Source organism: Procambarus clarkii, chromosome 27 (assembly GCF_040958095.1).
Source record: "Procambarus clarkii isolate CNS0578487 chromosome 27, FALCON_Pclarkii_2.0, whole genome shotgun sequence".
Classification (NCBI taxonomy): Eukaryota; Metazoa; Arthropoda; class Malacostraca; order Decapoda; family Cambaridae; genus Procambarus; species Procambarus clarkii.
In genome coordinates this window covers 8,327,842-8,341,742 of record NC_091176.1, presented here as the reverse complement: position 1 = coordinate 8,341,742, position 13,901 = coordinate 8,327,842, and the positions used below count along the sequence as shown (strand labels likewise).

Below are 13,901 nucleotides of genomic sequence, written 5' to 3'. Positions count from 1 at the left end.
TAATGCTGCTTTATTATGTAAAGTTAAGGATGAATAAAATTATAAAGCATTCTTACAAAATAAATATTAGTAGTAAATGTACAAAAGTTTGTAACGTCAATATTGTTTCGTTGTTCAGATGGTGAAGATGTGCACGAGAGTACATCTCCAGTGTCCCTGGAGGCGGAGGTGAACGGAGAGTCGCAGCGCCACCAGAACCTGCAGGTCCTGCAGGTCCTGGAGGGCGACAACCTCACCTTCCGCTGTCGAAGCATTAAGGTGCTCGCCGCTGGGGCTTTACAGTGGAAGCTCAATGGTCATCCCCTCACAGACCGCGACAAGAGGGAATGGAAACTTAATGTGAAGAGTGAGTTATTTAATATCATTTATGTTGGTAAATAGTTGAAATACTAGAAACAAAACAATACACATTATTGCACTAAAAGATACGTGGATGAATGTAAACATCTGGGAACTATTAGCTGGATACAAAATTATGAAATACACATTATTACACATTATTCTATTAGATGAGAAAGTGGAGTATTAATATAAGTTATAACAAATTTAAAATGTAGTGTTAAAGAGGAGATCCAAACTGCTCCATACACATAAACTTTTGGTATAGACTTAAATGGATAATTGATAGTTAATAACTGGGGTTACGTATAGGCCATTGAACTTCACCAGACTAAGAGAAGGTGTGCGCGTATAGCAACATGTTGGGCTTCAAGGTCTAACAATGCTTCTTCTTCAGGTTATCTTGAGATGATTTCGGGGCTTTTAGTGTCCCCGCGGCCCGGTCCTCTACCAGGCCTCCACCCCCAGGAAGCAGCCCGTGACAGCTGACTAACACCCAGGTACCTATTTACTGCTAGGTAACAGGGGCATAGGGTGAAAGAAACTCTGCCCATTGTTTCTCGCCAGCGCCTGGGATCGAACCCAGGACCACAGGATCACAAGTCCAGCGTGCTGTCCGCTCGGCCGACCGGCTCCCTTATTAATCCCTTATTTGCTTGTCTTATTAATCACCATTTTAGTATAATAAACAACATCACACAAACAGAGAATGTTAAAACAGAAGATTTTTGCAAATAAGTGAAAATAACGGGGGCTGAAAATTAGTTAACAAACTCACTTATCTGAAAATGAAGGAATTGGAAACGTTTAGGTCCGTCCAGGATCGGAAAATTTATTTCATCGTAAACCGGCTTCCAGCACTACAATGTTGTGCCTTCCCTTCATATCTGAACTCAGAAATCTTCATAATACCTTTTGTCCTCTTGACACAAAGCTCACCTTTCCACAAACTAGCACTCTTCGTAGTAATCTGGTTCGCACTGTTCCTCCTGCTTTCAATGCTGCTGGTGTTTGGTGAAACTAGGCGTACAATGGATGACAGACTTCAGAAACTCTTTGACTTCAGACTTCTGTTGTTAACTGTGAGAGCGTATAAAACGCAGCACATACAGTCGGATGGTCCGGTTTGCTATGAACATGATATCCCTCCTTTTCTTTAAAATTAATGAATATAGGATGTCTCAGGTTATCTTGAGATGATTTCGGGGCTTTTTAGTGTCCCCGCGGCCCGGTCCTCGACTAGGCCTCCACCCCCCCCCCAGGAAGCAGCCCGTGACAGCTGACTAACACCCAGGTACCTATTTTTACTGCTAGGTAACAGGGGCATAGGGTGAAAGAAACTCTGCCCATTGTTTCTCGCCGGCACCTGGGATCGAACCCAGGACCACAGGATCAGAAGTCCAGTGTGCTGTCCGCTCGGCCGACTGGCTCCCTTAAACATTTCTCCCCGGCGGGGAATCGAACCCCAGTCTCCCACGTGACATGCGGGGATACTCACCACTATACTTCCGAGGAATCTATGTTTGTAGCACTGATAGATTCTACCATGCTTGTAGCATTGATAGATTCTACCATGCTTGTAGCACTGATAGATTCTACCATGCTTGTAGCATTGATAGATTCTACCATGCTTGTAGCACTGATAGATTCTACCATGCTTGTAGCACTGATAGATTCTACCATGCTTGTAGCATTGATAGATTCTACCATGCTTGTAGCATTGATAGATTCTACCATGCTTGTAGCATTGATAGATTCTACCATGCTTGTAGCATTGATAGATTCTACCATGCTTGTAGCATTGATAGATTCTACCATGCTTGTAGCATTGATAGATTCTACCATGCTTGTAGCATTGATAGATTCTACCATGCTTGTAGCACTGATAGATTCTACCATGCTTGTAGCATTGATAGATTCTACCATGCTTGTAGCACTGATAGATTCTACCATGCTTGTAGCACTGATAGATTCTACCATGCTTGTAGCACTGATAGATTCTACCATGCTTGTAGCCTTGATAGATTCTACCATGCTTGTAGCCTTGATAGATTCTACCATGCTTGTAGCATTGATAGATTCTACCATGCTTGTAGCATTGATAGATTCTACCATGCTTGTAGCATTGATAGATTCTACCATGCTTGTAGCATTGATAGATTCTACCATGCTTGTAGCATTGATAGATTCTATAATGCTTGTAGCATTGATAGATTCTACCATGCTTGTAGCATTGATAGATTCTACCATGCTTGTAGCATTGATAGATTCTACCATGCTTGTAGCATTGATAGATTCTACCATGCTTGTAGCATTGATAGATTCTACCATGCTTGTAGCATTGATAGATTCTACCATGCTTGTAGCATTGATAGATTCTACCATGCTTGTAGCACTGATAGATTCTACCATGCTTGTAGCACTGATAGATTCTACCATGCTTGTAGCATTGATAGATTCTACCATGCTTGTAGCACAAAGCAAAGTTATTGACACAATGAAAGTTATTATATATCAAAATATGTTGTATACATTTTACATTAATTAAGCACACACAGATTTAAACCAGTTAATCTTTACCACACAGGATATCAATGTTAAAATACAAATGCAATGTTAAACAAAAATGGAAGAAACTATATTACAAAGTAACAAAATATTGAATGAGAGTTCTGCATTATTCAAACAATATTAAATTTAATTTAGCATAATAAGTAAATACTTTGCATTACATAGGAACACAATTAATCATCAAATCACTTATGGCGTTTAACATGACGTTTAGGACGAGAGTCCTTAAATACAATAACATTCCTTGATGGATTGTTTGTCGGATTATAACTATTTGTTTCTTTTTCTTTTGCACGACTTTGCACTTCATCACTTTCTACACTAGTTGGAATCACTTTGAAATAAGCCATATTACGTGTTATACTATGATCTCTATTACTAGCTGTTACCATAGTTCCTTTTACACTATTCACTTTATATGGTTCTGTATCATACGGCATATCCAGCTTTCACTATTTTTTTCTTTTTTAACTAGAACAGTATCTCCAACCTTTATGAATTGTTCCTGTGCACGTTGATCATGAGCAATTTTCATTTTCCCTCTGGCTAGTGCATCCTTCTGAGCGAGACGTTTATCCGTTACCTCGGCTGGCATGACGGGTAGTGAGAGCCTTATAGGACGTCCAAATAAAAGTTCGCCAGGCGATTTGCCCAGTGTTCCATGTGGTGTTGCACGGTAGTTCCTGAGAAAAGCATACATGGCTTGTTTCCAGGATCGTCCTTCGGCATGAGCACAGCGTACCGCTTTCATGAGAGGTTGCATGAATCTCTCGACTTCTCCATTTGCTTGAGGATGTAGTGGCATCACACGGCGGTGTTTGAATCCAATATGCTCAGCAAAGTTGACGAGGTCTTGTCCATTGAATGGCGGTCCATCGTCCGTCTTGACAACTTCAGGAATGCCAAAATTTGAAAAGATCTTGTCGAGTTTCGGGATGAGTTTTTGCAGATGTGGAAGTGATGATTTCTACTTCTGGATAACGTGAGTGATCATCAATGACCACCATCAAGTACTCTCCAGTTGGTAGCGGTCCGCAGAAGTCCATCGATACTTCCGTCCATGGTGCAGCAGGTAGTGGTGAAGGTTGTAGAGGTGTTGGTCTTGAAGTATCCACTGCAGCTTGGCAAGGGACACAGGCATCATGCATATCCTTTGCTTGACGATCAATGCCAGGAAACCACACCTTTTCTCGTAGCAGCTGTTTGGTCCTAACAAGACCTTGGTGTCCTTGATGTGCAAGCTTCAGAGCACGTTGCTGGAGAACAGCTGGAATGACGATACGAGTACCTCGCAGCACGGTGTCGCGTTGTTGCGTAACACTTAATTCTGTCTGGATGCGTTCAAGTGCTTTAAATCCATCTTGGTCACCTCCTGAGGGTGGGATGCGTGGAAACTTTTTCTTAGTCAATGCATCCACTGTTGCTTGCAGAGTTGGGTCCTCTAGGGTTGCAGTACGGATTTCATCAAGAGTGAGAGCCTTAGGGACTGCAGCATAGGCTGCAGTGTGTATATATTCCTCGACAACTTGAATTACATCTGGGTTGATGTGCAGATGAACTTTGCTATCAGTATAACAACTTATGGATTTAAATCGATCAGAGAATTCAGTAACAATTGCATCAACAATGTTTGCAGATTCCACTGCTACAGCATTAGAAATCTGTAGTAGTTCCAGTCTGGTTGAAGTCTTGTAACTGAGTAGAGACTCCTTTGCATTCTTAACAACATGGATTGTAGTAGTGAGCATTCCACTCTGACGATCTCTGCAGTGAAAGTTCCAATCACTGGCAAGGCTACCTTTGAAGCATAGACAGTGGCTTTACCATTGTAGTTTTCAAGCTTTAGAAACTGTTTTCTAAATTTATCATTGTGGCACTCAGCAATGGTGTCAATGTTTGATCCAGTGTCAATAAGAACTTTGAGACAAATACCAGCAATGTATACTATAGTCTCTGGGTTGTTTGGAAGATCATTCCATTCTGTGATTGATTGTACTCTATAATCACATTCACTGTCATCTGAGATTGGTTGTAATGACATGTTGTCTTGTACATTATTACCATACTGAATATGAGGGGCAATATTGTGTTTACCACCTCGACCCCTAAGACCTGATCTTCGTACTGTACGAGGATCAGTACAGTACAGTTCATTCACTGACTGGTATATTTAGTGAAAACGACACATAGCACCAAAATGACCTAGTTTTCCACATTCATAGCACTTCTTCCCTTGAGCGAGACGAGCATTACCTTGGTAGTCTCCTCCACAATTGTAAACATTTATGTTGACACACTCTGATGTGGGTCGTTGTGACTGCTTGAGTTGTGTTCCATGACCCCAGTTGTGATGTGGTTCTTGGCTCAAATTGCTGTTGGGTTTGCCATGATATCTTCTATGATCACGGTGTCCTCCCTGAACCTTACGTACCTCATCACTGTTAGTAACAGTGGCAGCACCGTTGTTGGCACTGCACTCCATGACACGAGCATCACGTGCAGCATCTTCCATTCGACGAGCAATATCCAGTATCTTGGTAAGAGAACTGTCATCATCAACAAGTTCTAGAGTTCTTCGAGGAAGACGTGTAGATGTGCATGTTTCAATTATTTACTGTTTGATTTCTTTGTCAACATCAGCAAACTCACAATGGGCTGCTAAACCCTGTAGACCTGTGGTATTGTTCTACAGTTTCATTAGAGAGTTGTCTGGCTCTCCTGAAATGCATAATTTCCATAGCAGTGTTTTGTCTAAGGTTGAAATGTTCAATTAATTTGGCTTTGGCAGTGTTATAATCTTTGGCACCACCAGTGTCTTTCAATGTTTAGAAAGACACTTTCTTTCAGCACTTTTGATGTCTGAAAGTATTAACAAATTGTCAAACCTTTTAAGCCATTTGGTCCACCTCTGTGACAGGTTTGTCTGGTCACAGTCAGGATCAAATGCAGGAAACTGAGGTATATTTGACATTTTTATTGTATAGATGTAAACTTATCCCTTTAATGTTCCGCAGAATAATAAACACTTACTGCACTGTGTATGTTAGTTAAGAATCCACTTTAATTACTTTAAGTTTGCAAAGCACACAAGCATTTTAATGCAAAAGTTCACAACAATGCACAATACACCAGCAACTGACCTCTTACCTAACCTTGTGTACATGCAGTGTTGTTCCAACTCACAGGTGCACAGCAGTTGGCACAGAAGTTGTCAGCAATGTTGTTTGATGAGTTTTCAGCACTGTCAACACAGCAGACATTTCACAACATGAATTTTGTAGCACAGAGCGACATTTTGTACACAAAAATAACGGTTTTGTAAAGAGCATCGGTAGATATCACATAGCTTCCTCAACACACAGCTTCAGTTAGCACATAGCATTGGTAGCACACAGCATTGGTATGATTAAATAGAACAACAACATGTTTCATAGCACACATGATTGGTACAGTCAGCGTAGCTTATTCCATCCTCGTCGCCAGTGTGGTGTTGTGTGTTGCTGCAACCCGTTCTCGCACTTTCTTTAAGTCAATATTGATTTATTAAATAAGTGCATATGTGACATACTAATTTATTGTGAATATTTTAGTTTACCTTGAAAAGCTTCATAGAAAACACCGACCTTACCTAACCTTCTAAGTATGTTAAGATAAGCATCTTATTGCTTCGTAATTACAATTATTACTTAACCAATTATAGGTATAGGTTAAGTAATAATTGTAATTACGAAGCAATAAGATGCTTATCTTAACATACTAAGAAAGTTAGGTAAGGTCGGTGTTTTCTATGAAGCTTTTCAAGGTAAACTAAAATATTCACAATAAATTAGTATGTCACATATGCACGTATTTAATAAGTCAATATTGACTATAAGAAAGTGCGAGAACGGGTTGGTTGCTGTGGAAGTCATGTTGTAGGGGTTGATATAAACCCATTGCTTGATTACTGACTTTCATGGGCAATTGACCTGTGAGATTTATATTTATTTAATTGATATGAATTTATATAGAATTTATATTTTACGTTAATAGCAAATATATCGATAGCAAATTGTATGATGGAGTGGACTGTATTTTTGCAAATTTTCACAAATCATCTCCTTTACACATTATGAGGGGTTTATTGTTTATATATGTAGTCAATTAATATTATTGATTAGCAGACATTCATTACAGTATTAAACTACATACATTAGTAATTAAAATTGGGAGGCCTTATTGTTGTTATATCCTAAACAACCACATGGATGGATAAGAGAGTCGTTCCACTTTGTGGGTGTGGCTGGCCTCCAGGGCAGAGTTTCTTTCACCCTATGCCCCTGTTACCTAACAGTAAAATAGGTACCTGGGTGTTAGCTGTCACGGGCTGCTTCCTGGGGGTGGAGGCCTGGTCGAGGACCGGGCCGCGGGGACACTAAAGCCCCGAAATCATCTCAAGATAACCTAACCAGGTTACTATTCTTCTTCCTCTTCAGTTGTTCCTGTCAAAGGGCACTTGCAATAACAGCAGTAATCCTATATTTATGACAGCTATATCAGAGGAAATATTGGTAATATAAATAAAGAGATGAGAATGGTGCTCACTATGGGTTGGTCGGTGCCCCGTATCCTAACCGGAAAATATTCCTATCTACCTACCATTACTGACCAGGAATGATTAGATAAGATTTCGGAATTGGACACTACCTTGTTTGAAGATAATGACTGCATGTTCATAATGGAAGCAGTAATTTGCTCTTCATAACACTTCATCTAAAGGAGTTTATAGGAGAGGTTCTGCTCTGGCTACTCGTCTCAATTAACAATGACTGACCCCTTCCAGTGACACCCTGGGGCCAGATTCACGAAAGCACTTAAGAACCTGTACATCTTTTCTCAATCTTTGGCGGCTTTGTTTACAATTGTTAAATAGTTAATGAGCTCCGAAACACCAGGAGGCTGTTTATAAGAATGACAACAGTTGATTGGGAAGTTTTCATGTTTGCAAACTGTTTAATAAATGTAACCAAAGCCGTCAAACATTGAGGAAAGATGTACACGTTCGTAAGTGCTTTCATGAATCTGGACCCTGGCGTTCTCGTCCAGATGTCGAGAAATGTTAGAAAGGTCACATTTACTCTATTTTGGTACTATTAATTAAGTTAATTCAAGTGAGATGTTTTTATGATAACAGTCCAAATATTGCTATATTAAGAATAAATCCCAGCAGAATAGCTGGTGAATTTAACAATGACGTGGCAATGATATCCCATTTTCTATTGACGGAAAATTCCACTGTAGGCTACATTTACTATGGGTTAACTTGTTAATACAACCCAGCAGCAATATTATCTGCCTATTCTATTGAATATTAGTAAATAGTGTCGGATTTTCCGAGAACTTTAATATAATGATACATGACTAGCAGCGTTCAAGCTTGGCGTCCTACACGCTGTCTGTTTAACTACTATGTATGAAACGCAAGGCGTACAAACGGATGGTGCCGTTTGGTGTGAACATGACACTTACCAGAGCCTGTACTCTTTCTGGGTGATTTTAACTGTCAACAAACCCTCTGGGGTAATGTTCTGTCAAACACCCGCGGCCGCCTTTTTGAACCTTGTGTCCAGATTCTTCTGTCTTCTGAATTCTTGTGAGCCAATTCATGTTGAATCCCGCACTCCCACCCTTTCCTGTCTTGATATTTCTCTCTGCTTGTCTTCTCTTTATTTGGACTTTATCTGGCGGGTTCTAGATGACCTACATAAATGACCATTTGGCCATCCTTGTCACCCTGTCTTTTCACCCTCCCCTCTCCTTCGCTAAGTGGCAGTTTGCAGGGACTCTTCACTTTGTGTGCTTCTCTTTCCGACCTCTTTGATCTGCCTCTTCCCCGAGTCCTCCTTCTATTTCATAACACTGTTTTTGATGCTGAACTCTGCTCTGTCCCTCGCTCTACCTCCAAGGCCATGCAGAAGTGCTCTCCCTGCTCTGTCCCTCGCTCTACCTCCAAGGCCATGCAGAAGTGCTCTCCCTGGTTGGATGTAGACTGTGCTCGGGCTGTCCGCTGTAATCCTGCAGCATGGAAGAAACTCCGTTACCATAGGACGCCCGTTTTTGTTGTTTTGTTTTGGATAGAAGGTGCGGTATACAACCTGTTCTCGCACTTTCGTATAGTCAATATTGACTTATTAAATACGTGCATATGGGATATACTAATTTATTGTGAATATTTTAGTTTACCTTGAAAAGCTTCATAGAAAACACGACCTTACCTAACCTTCTTAGTATGTTAAGATAAGCATCTTATTGCTTCGTAATTACAATTATTACTTAACCTATTATAGGTATAGGTTAAGTAATAATTGTAATTACGAAGCAATAAGATGCTTATCTTAACATACTAAGAAGGTTAGGTAAGGTCGGTGTTTTCTATGAAGCTTTTCAAGGTAAACTAAAATATTCACAATAAATTAGTATGTCACATATTCACTTATTATATAAGTCAATATTGAATGCGAGAACGGGTTGCGATATGAGTTTTACTCACTGATAGGACCATTCGTACAGCTAAACGTGCGAGTTGGAGATCTTTCGTTTCCACCATTACGTCTGACACTCCTCTGTCCCTGATCTTTGTTTGCTCTTCGTCAATTGCTTTCTCACTGTAATTCTTCCTTTGTTGTTGTAGTTAACTCTCACAGTGTTCTGGAGTCCTATCTTTCCTGTGGTCGTCAAAATTCAATTTTGGCTGTTTCTTATCTCCAGCAGATCTAAGACAGTCGAGTTTTGTTGGGTTCCCAGCAATATTGGGGTGTGTTCTTAAATGATCGTGTGGACACTGCCACTAAGGAAGCTATCCGCGCCTATCCCATTTCTCGTAAAGGTATTCCTTATTCCGACTTCTACCCAGTTATTCACTCTTTAATCCTTCCCCATTGGCAGGGTCGTTCATCTTCTGTTACTGATAACAAGCTGCGTGTTCTTAAGAGTAGTGTGTCCCTGTGGCCCTCCTCCTCCCACCGTAACTGGTGGTGGGTAACGGCTCTGGTAAGGTTACGTATTGGTCATACCCACTAAACTCACTTGCACTTAATGAAGTGCTGCCTTGCTCCTTATTCCGAATTGCATTGTCCCTCTTACGGTCGTGCATATCCTTGTTGAATGTCCTGACTTCCAGGATGTGCGTGTATCTTGCTTACCAACCGTCCCTCGCGGTTACCTGTCCCTAGATAGTATCCTTGATGAATTGGATACCTTTGATGTTGTTTGCCTTATGCGCTTTTGTTCTCATATTGGCAGCCTTAGTGATATTTGGCGCCTTTTGAATATCCTACACTTTTGACAGTGCTACACAGCTTCCCTGGCTTGGGGCCTTCTTTTGATAATTACTTACTTTGCTCCTTTAAATTGTTACAAAGCTCGTCTCCCCAAAAGTCTCTCTACAGGAGACAAGGTTTGTAACAAGGGGTATTATCTCTCATTCTTCGGAACAAGTGTATCATAAGCCTAGAGAAGGTATTAGGACTACTGAATAAGCCATAGCTTGCGGGTGAATTGGTAATGGCCATTTGGGACTGAAAATGCTGTCAGATCTTGCCTCTCTGGATCAAGTTGTATTTGCCAAACATCTTAGCAATAGATCGAGTGTAGAAAAATAACTTTATTCAGGCCTATGCTGCAATAAGTCAGCAAGAACATTTAGTGGATATCTATTGTGTATCGTCACTTGGTTAATTTTACTGAAATCAACGATGGAGTGCCAAGAGTTATATAGGTTTCATCTTGGTGGCAAATTATTGTTTTTTCCAAATGTGCCGCTGCGTTGCACAGCGTAAAAGGGTCCCAAGGTCTGACCTAGCAAATTTGCCAGTAAACTGCACCCCGTTTTGGGGTGAATTTTGACAGACCCTTATTCCTCACTGCACCTACCACATTATTTGAAAAAATGGTATCAAATCCATTTTCAGGGAATACGATCATTAGGAGTTTATTAAGTAACTAGCTGTACCCGACCACGCGTTGCTGTGGCTCGGCAACGTATGTGCGTTGCTGAGCCACAGCAACCTTCCCCTGTCCACCATTCTCTCCTCACCTGTCCCCTCGGCCTCCCAACCATTCCCCACTCCACCGTCCCCCCTTCTTCACCCACTACACCATCCCCTCTTCCTTCCCACCATGCCCCACTCCCCGGTCCCTTTGTCCTTCCCACCATTCTCCATTTCCCTATCGCCTCGGCCCCACCATCCCAATCTCCCCCGTCCCCTCGTCCTTCCCCGCTATTACCCTCCTTCCTTGTCCCCTCGTCCTCCCCACCATCTCTCACTTCCGCCCCCTCGTCCTCCCCATCATTCCCCACTCCCTCGTCCGATGTCTTCCCAAATGGTCTGATGTTCCCATCGGAAAATTGGGAACATCCAGTGATCTGATGTTCCCATCACTGAAATATAAGAAAAAGTTAAAAAATGAAATGAAAATATGAAAAAATACAAAAATAAACTATACTCGCGAAATGAACGGTATGGTAAACAATACAGCTGAAAATCCAAAGCAATTCACACAAAATAATCAAATCAAAATGAAAATAAACCAAAATCTATGAAAATTCAATTTATCAATGCAATCAGAAACATTGAAATGGAATTGTAACATATTTGGTATAGCATGTGTGTTGCTCTTACATGCAACAGATGGCGCTGTTTGTCAAGAAAAGCATAGTTTTACCTGTCACAGGTGTGGCATCTATACTTATACTTACGAAATGAACGGTATGGTAAACAACACAGCTCAATTCCAACACAGTCACACAAAATAATTCAATAAAATATAAATAAATCGAAATCTCTGAAAACAAAATTTATCAATGCAATCGGAAACATTGAAATGGAATTCGTAACATATTTGGTATAGCATGAATGTTGCTCTTACGTCCAACAGATGGCACTGTTTCTCCAAAAAAACATGTTTTTTTCCTGTCACAGGTGAGGCATGTATATAGTAGATATATAAAAAGACGCGCCTATTCAAATCTACGTAGTATGTATATAAAAACCTGGCCGGATGTGAATGGATCATTGTGTGAAAATTTCAAAGCAATCTGTTAAGAGCTTTTGGAGATTAGCGATTTTGAACAAACGAACATTTTCATTTTTATTTATAAAAATTAATAGCATGAGACATAAGTTCGTTACGATTATAAGTGTCTCTTAACTTTTATAGGTGTAGTCTCGTTACTAGCAACGGGATTTTCCTCCACTGTCACTACCACCCTCCCCACACTGTCACTACCACCCTCCCCACACTGTCACTACCACCCTCCCCACACTGTCACTACCACCCTCCCCACACTGTCACTTCCCCCCTTACCCCCTCCCCTAGCTCTCCCCCGCACCCATATCTCCCCCGAACATCTTCCCTACTCCCCTGCATCTCACTTTTCACGAAGCCAAATGTACAATTACATCTTCATGCCGTAACTTGTTCTTTGTTACATACAATCAACCACATTACTGTTTCTCAACAAATTACATTATTTATTTTGCAATTTATTTATTTACAAATATTTATTACAAATTGTTTAGTCATTTACAAGTGATTTTATTTACATACAGATTTTATCAGCAAAGCTTTCACTCATTTATATATTAATTGCTTTTATATACATTTATGTTAATGTATTTCTCTTTCTCAACTTATTATTTCTTGCTAACTTTGTTCTTAAACAAAACTACGCTTTATGCTGTAAAAAATTTATTAAAACCTTTATTTTAATATTTCTTAACTAAAATCATTCTTCATTCAACTGAAAAATATTTTAGTGTATTGTCTTCACATTATTTTCCTAACTAAAATACTTCTTCTTTCAATCAAAAATAGTCAAGGGGAATCTTTCATATCGTTTCAGAACTAACATTATTTTTCGTGGAGTAAGAAAATAGTCAAAGGTGACATTCTTCATAATATTTCTAAACTAAAGTTACTCGCCGAGACATCTTTTCTCTTCTAAGGATACGCTCAGAGACGTCAAAAATAATCTCAGAGACATCAAGAATACTCTTTAATACATCAAGAATTCTCTTGATGACGTGAAGAAAACTTTTTGAGTGATCTAGAATACTCATTGAGTCCTTAAGAATACTCTTCGAGACATCAAGAAAACTCTTCAAGAAATCAATGATACTCTCAAAGACATCAAGGATACTCTTTGTGATGTATTTATGTAACAAGGATATACTCAGAGACATCAAGGATATACTCAGAGACATCAAGCTTATTATCTAAGACACCTTCGTGCATCAAAGAATTTTCTCCAAAACATTTTTTACAACAAAGTTACTTTTCCCAGGACATCTTCACGCTTTTAAGTATATTTTCTAGGATCCTAAGACATTACTTCCAACAAGTTAAGACACTCTTTTCATAATACATCTTAATTTAGAATGCACTTATTTCATTAATCAATGGTAACTTTTTCAAGTCATATATAACATTTACTATTTAAGTTCTAAATAAATTAATATAAGGTATCTTTCTGTAACATATTTAAACGACCATTTTTATTAAACTTACTGAGAAGTCTTTTATGTAATCACAAACAACTGTAAGTAGTATATCAAACTAAACATGTACAACTTTTCATAATATTTCATGACTCTATATACTAGTAAACTTATGCTTCGTGTAAAATTAATTAAATAACTTTTATGTAGTATCAGTTTCACTAAGACATTTATAGTCAAAACTTGTAAACAACATAATATGTCACACATTTCCATTATGTCAGTCACAAAAATACCTCGGCTTCTGTCATATATTATTAAGACAAACTTTTACCAAAGATATATCTTGTAGTTTAACTTGTTTATACTCTCAGTAACTTAACTTTTAATTATCTATAACAAAACTTTCTATCAACTTAATACAGAGGTACTAAGACAAACATGTTAACAGCACTTACCATGTCTCACATCTCTGTTACTAATAACTCTCACAAAACACTGCTCTTTATATAA

At 39.4% G+C, this 13,901-nt stretch overlaps 1 protein-coding gene across 1 annotated transcript in view; it reads left to right on the top strand.

Annotated features, from left to right (window-relative positions):
• Nucleotides 1–13,901, top strand: part of LOC123762807 (uncharacterized) — a 214,287-nt gene that overhangs the window by 90,735 nt on the left and 109,651 nt on the right. The window contains exon 12 of the mRNA XM_069332019.1: nt 119–346. Coding sequence (XP_069188120.1) covers nt 119–346 — 228 coding nt within the window. The remainder of the gene's footprint in view (nt 1–118; nt 347–13,901) is intronic.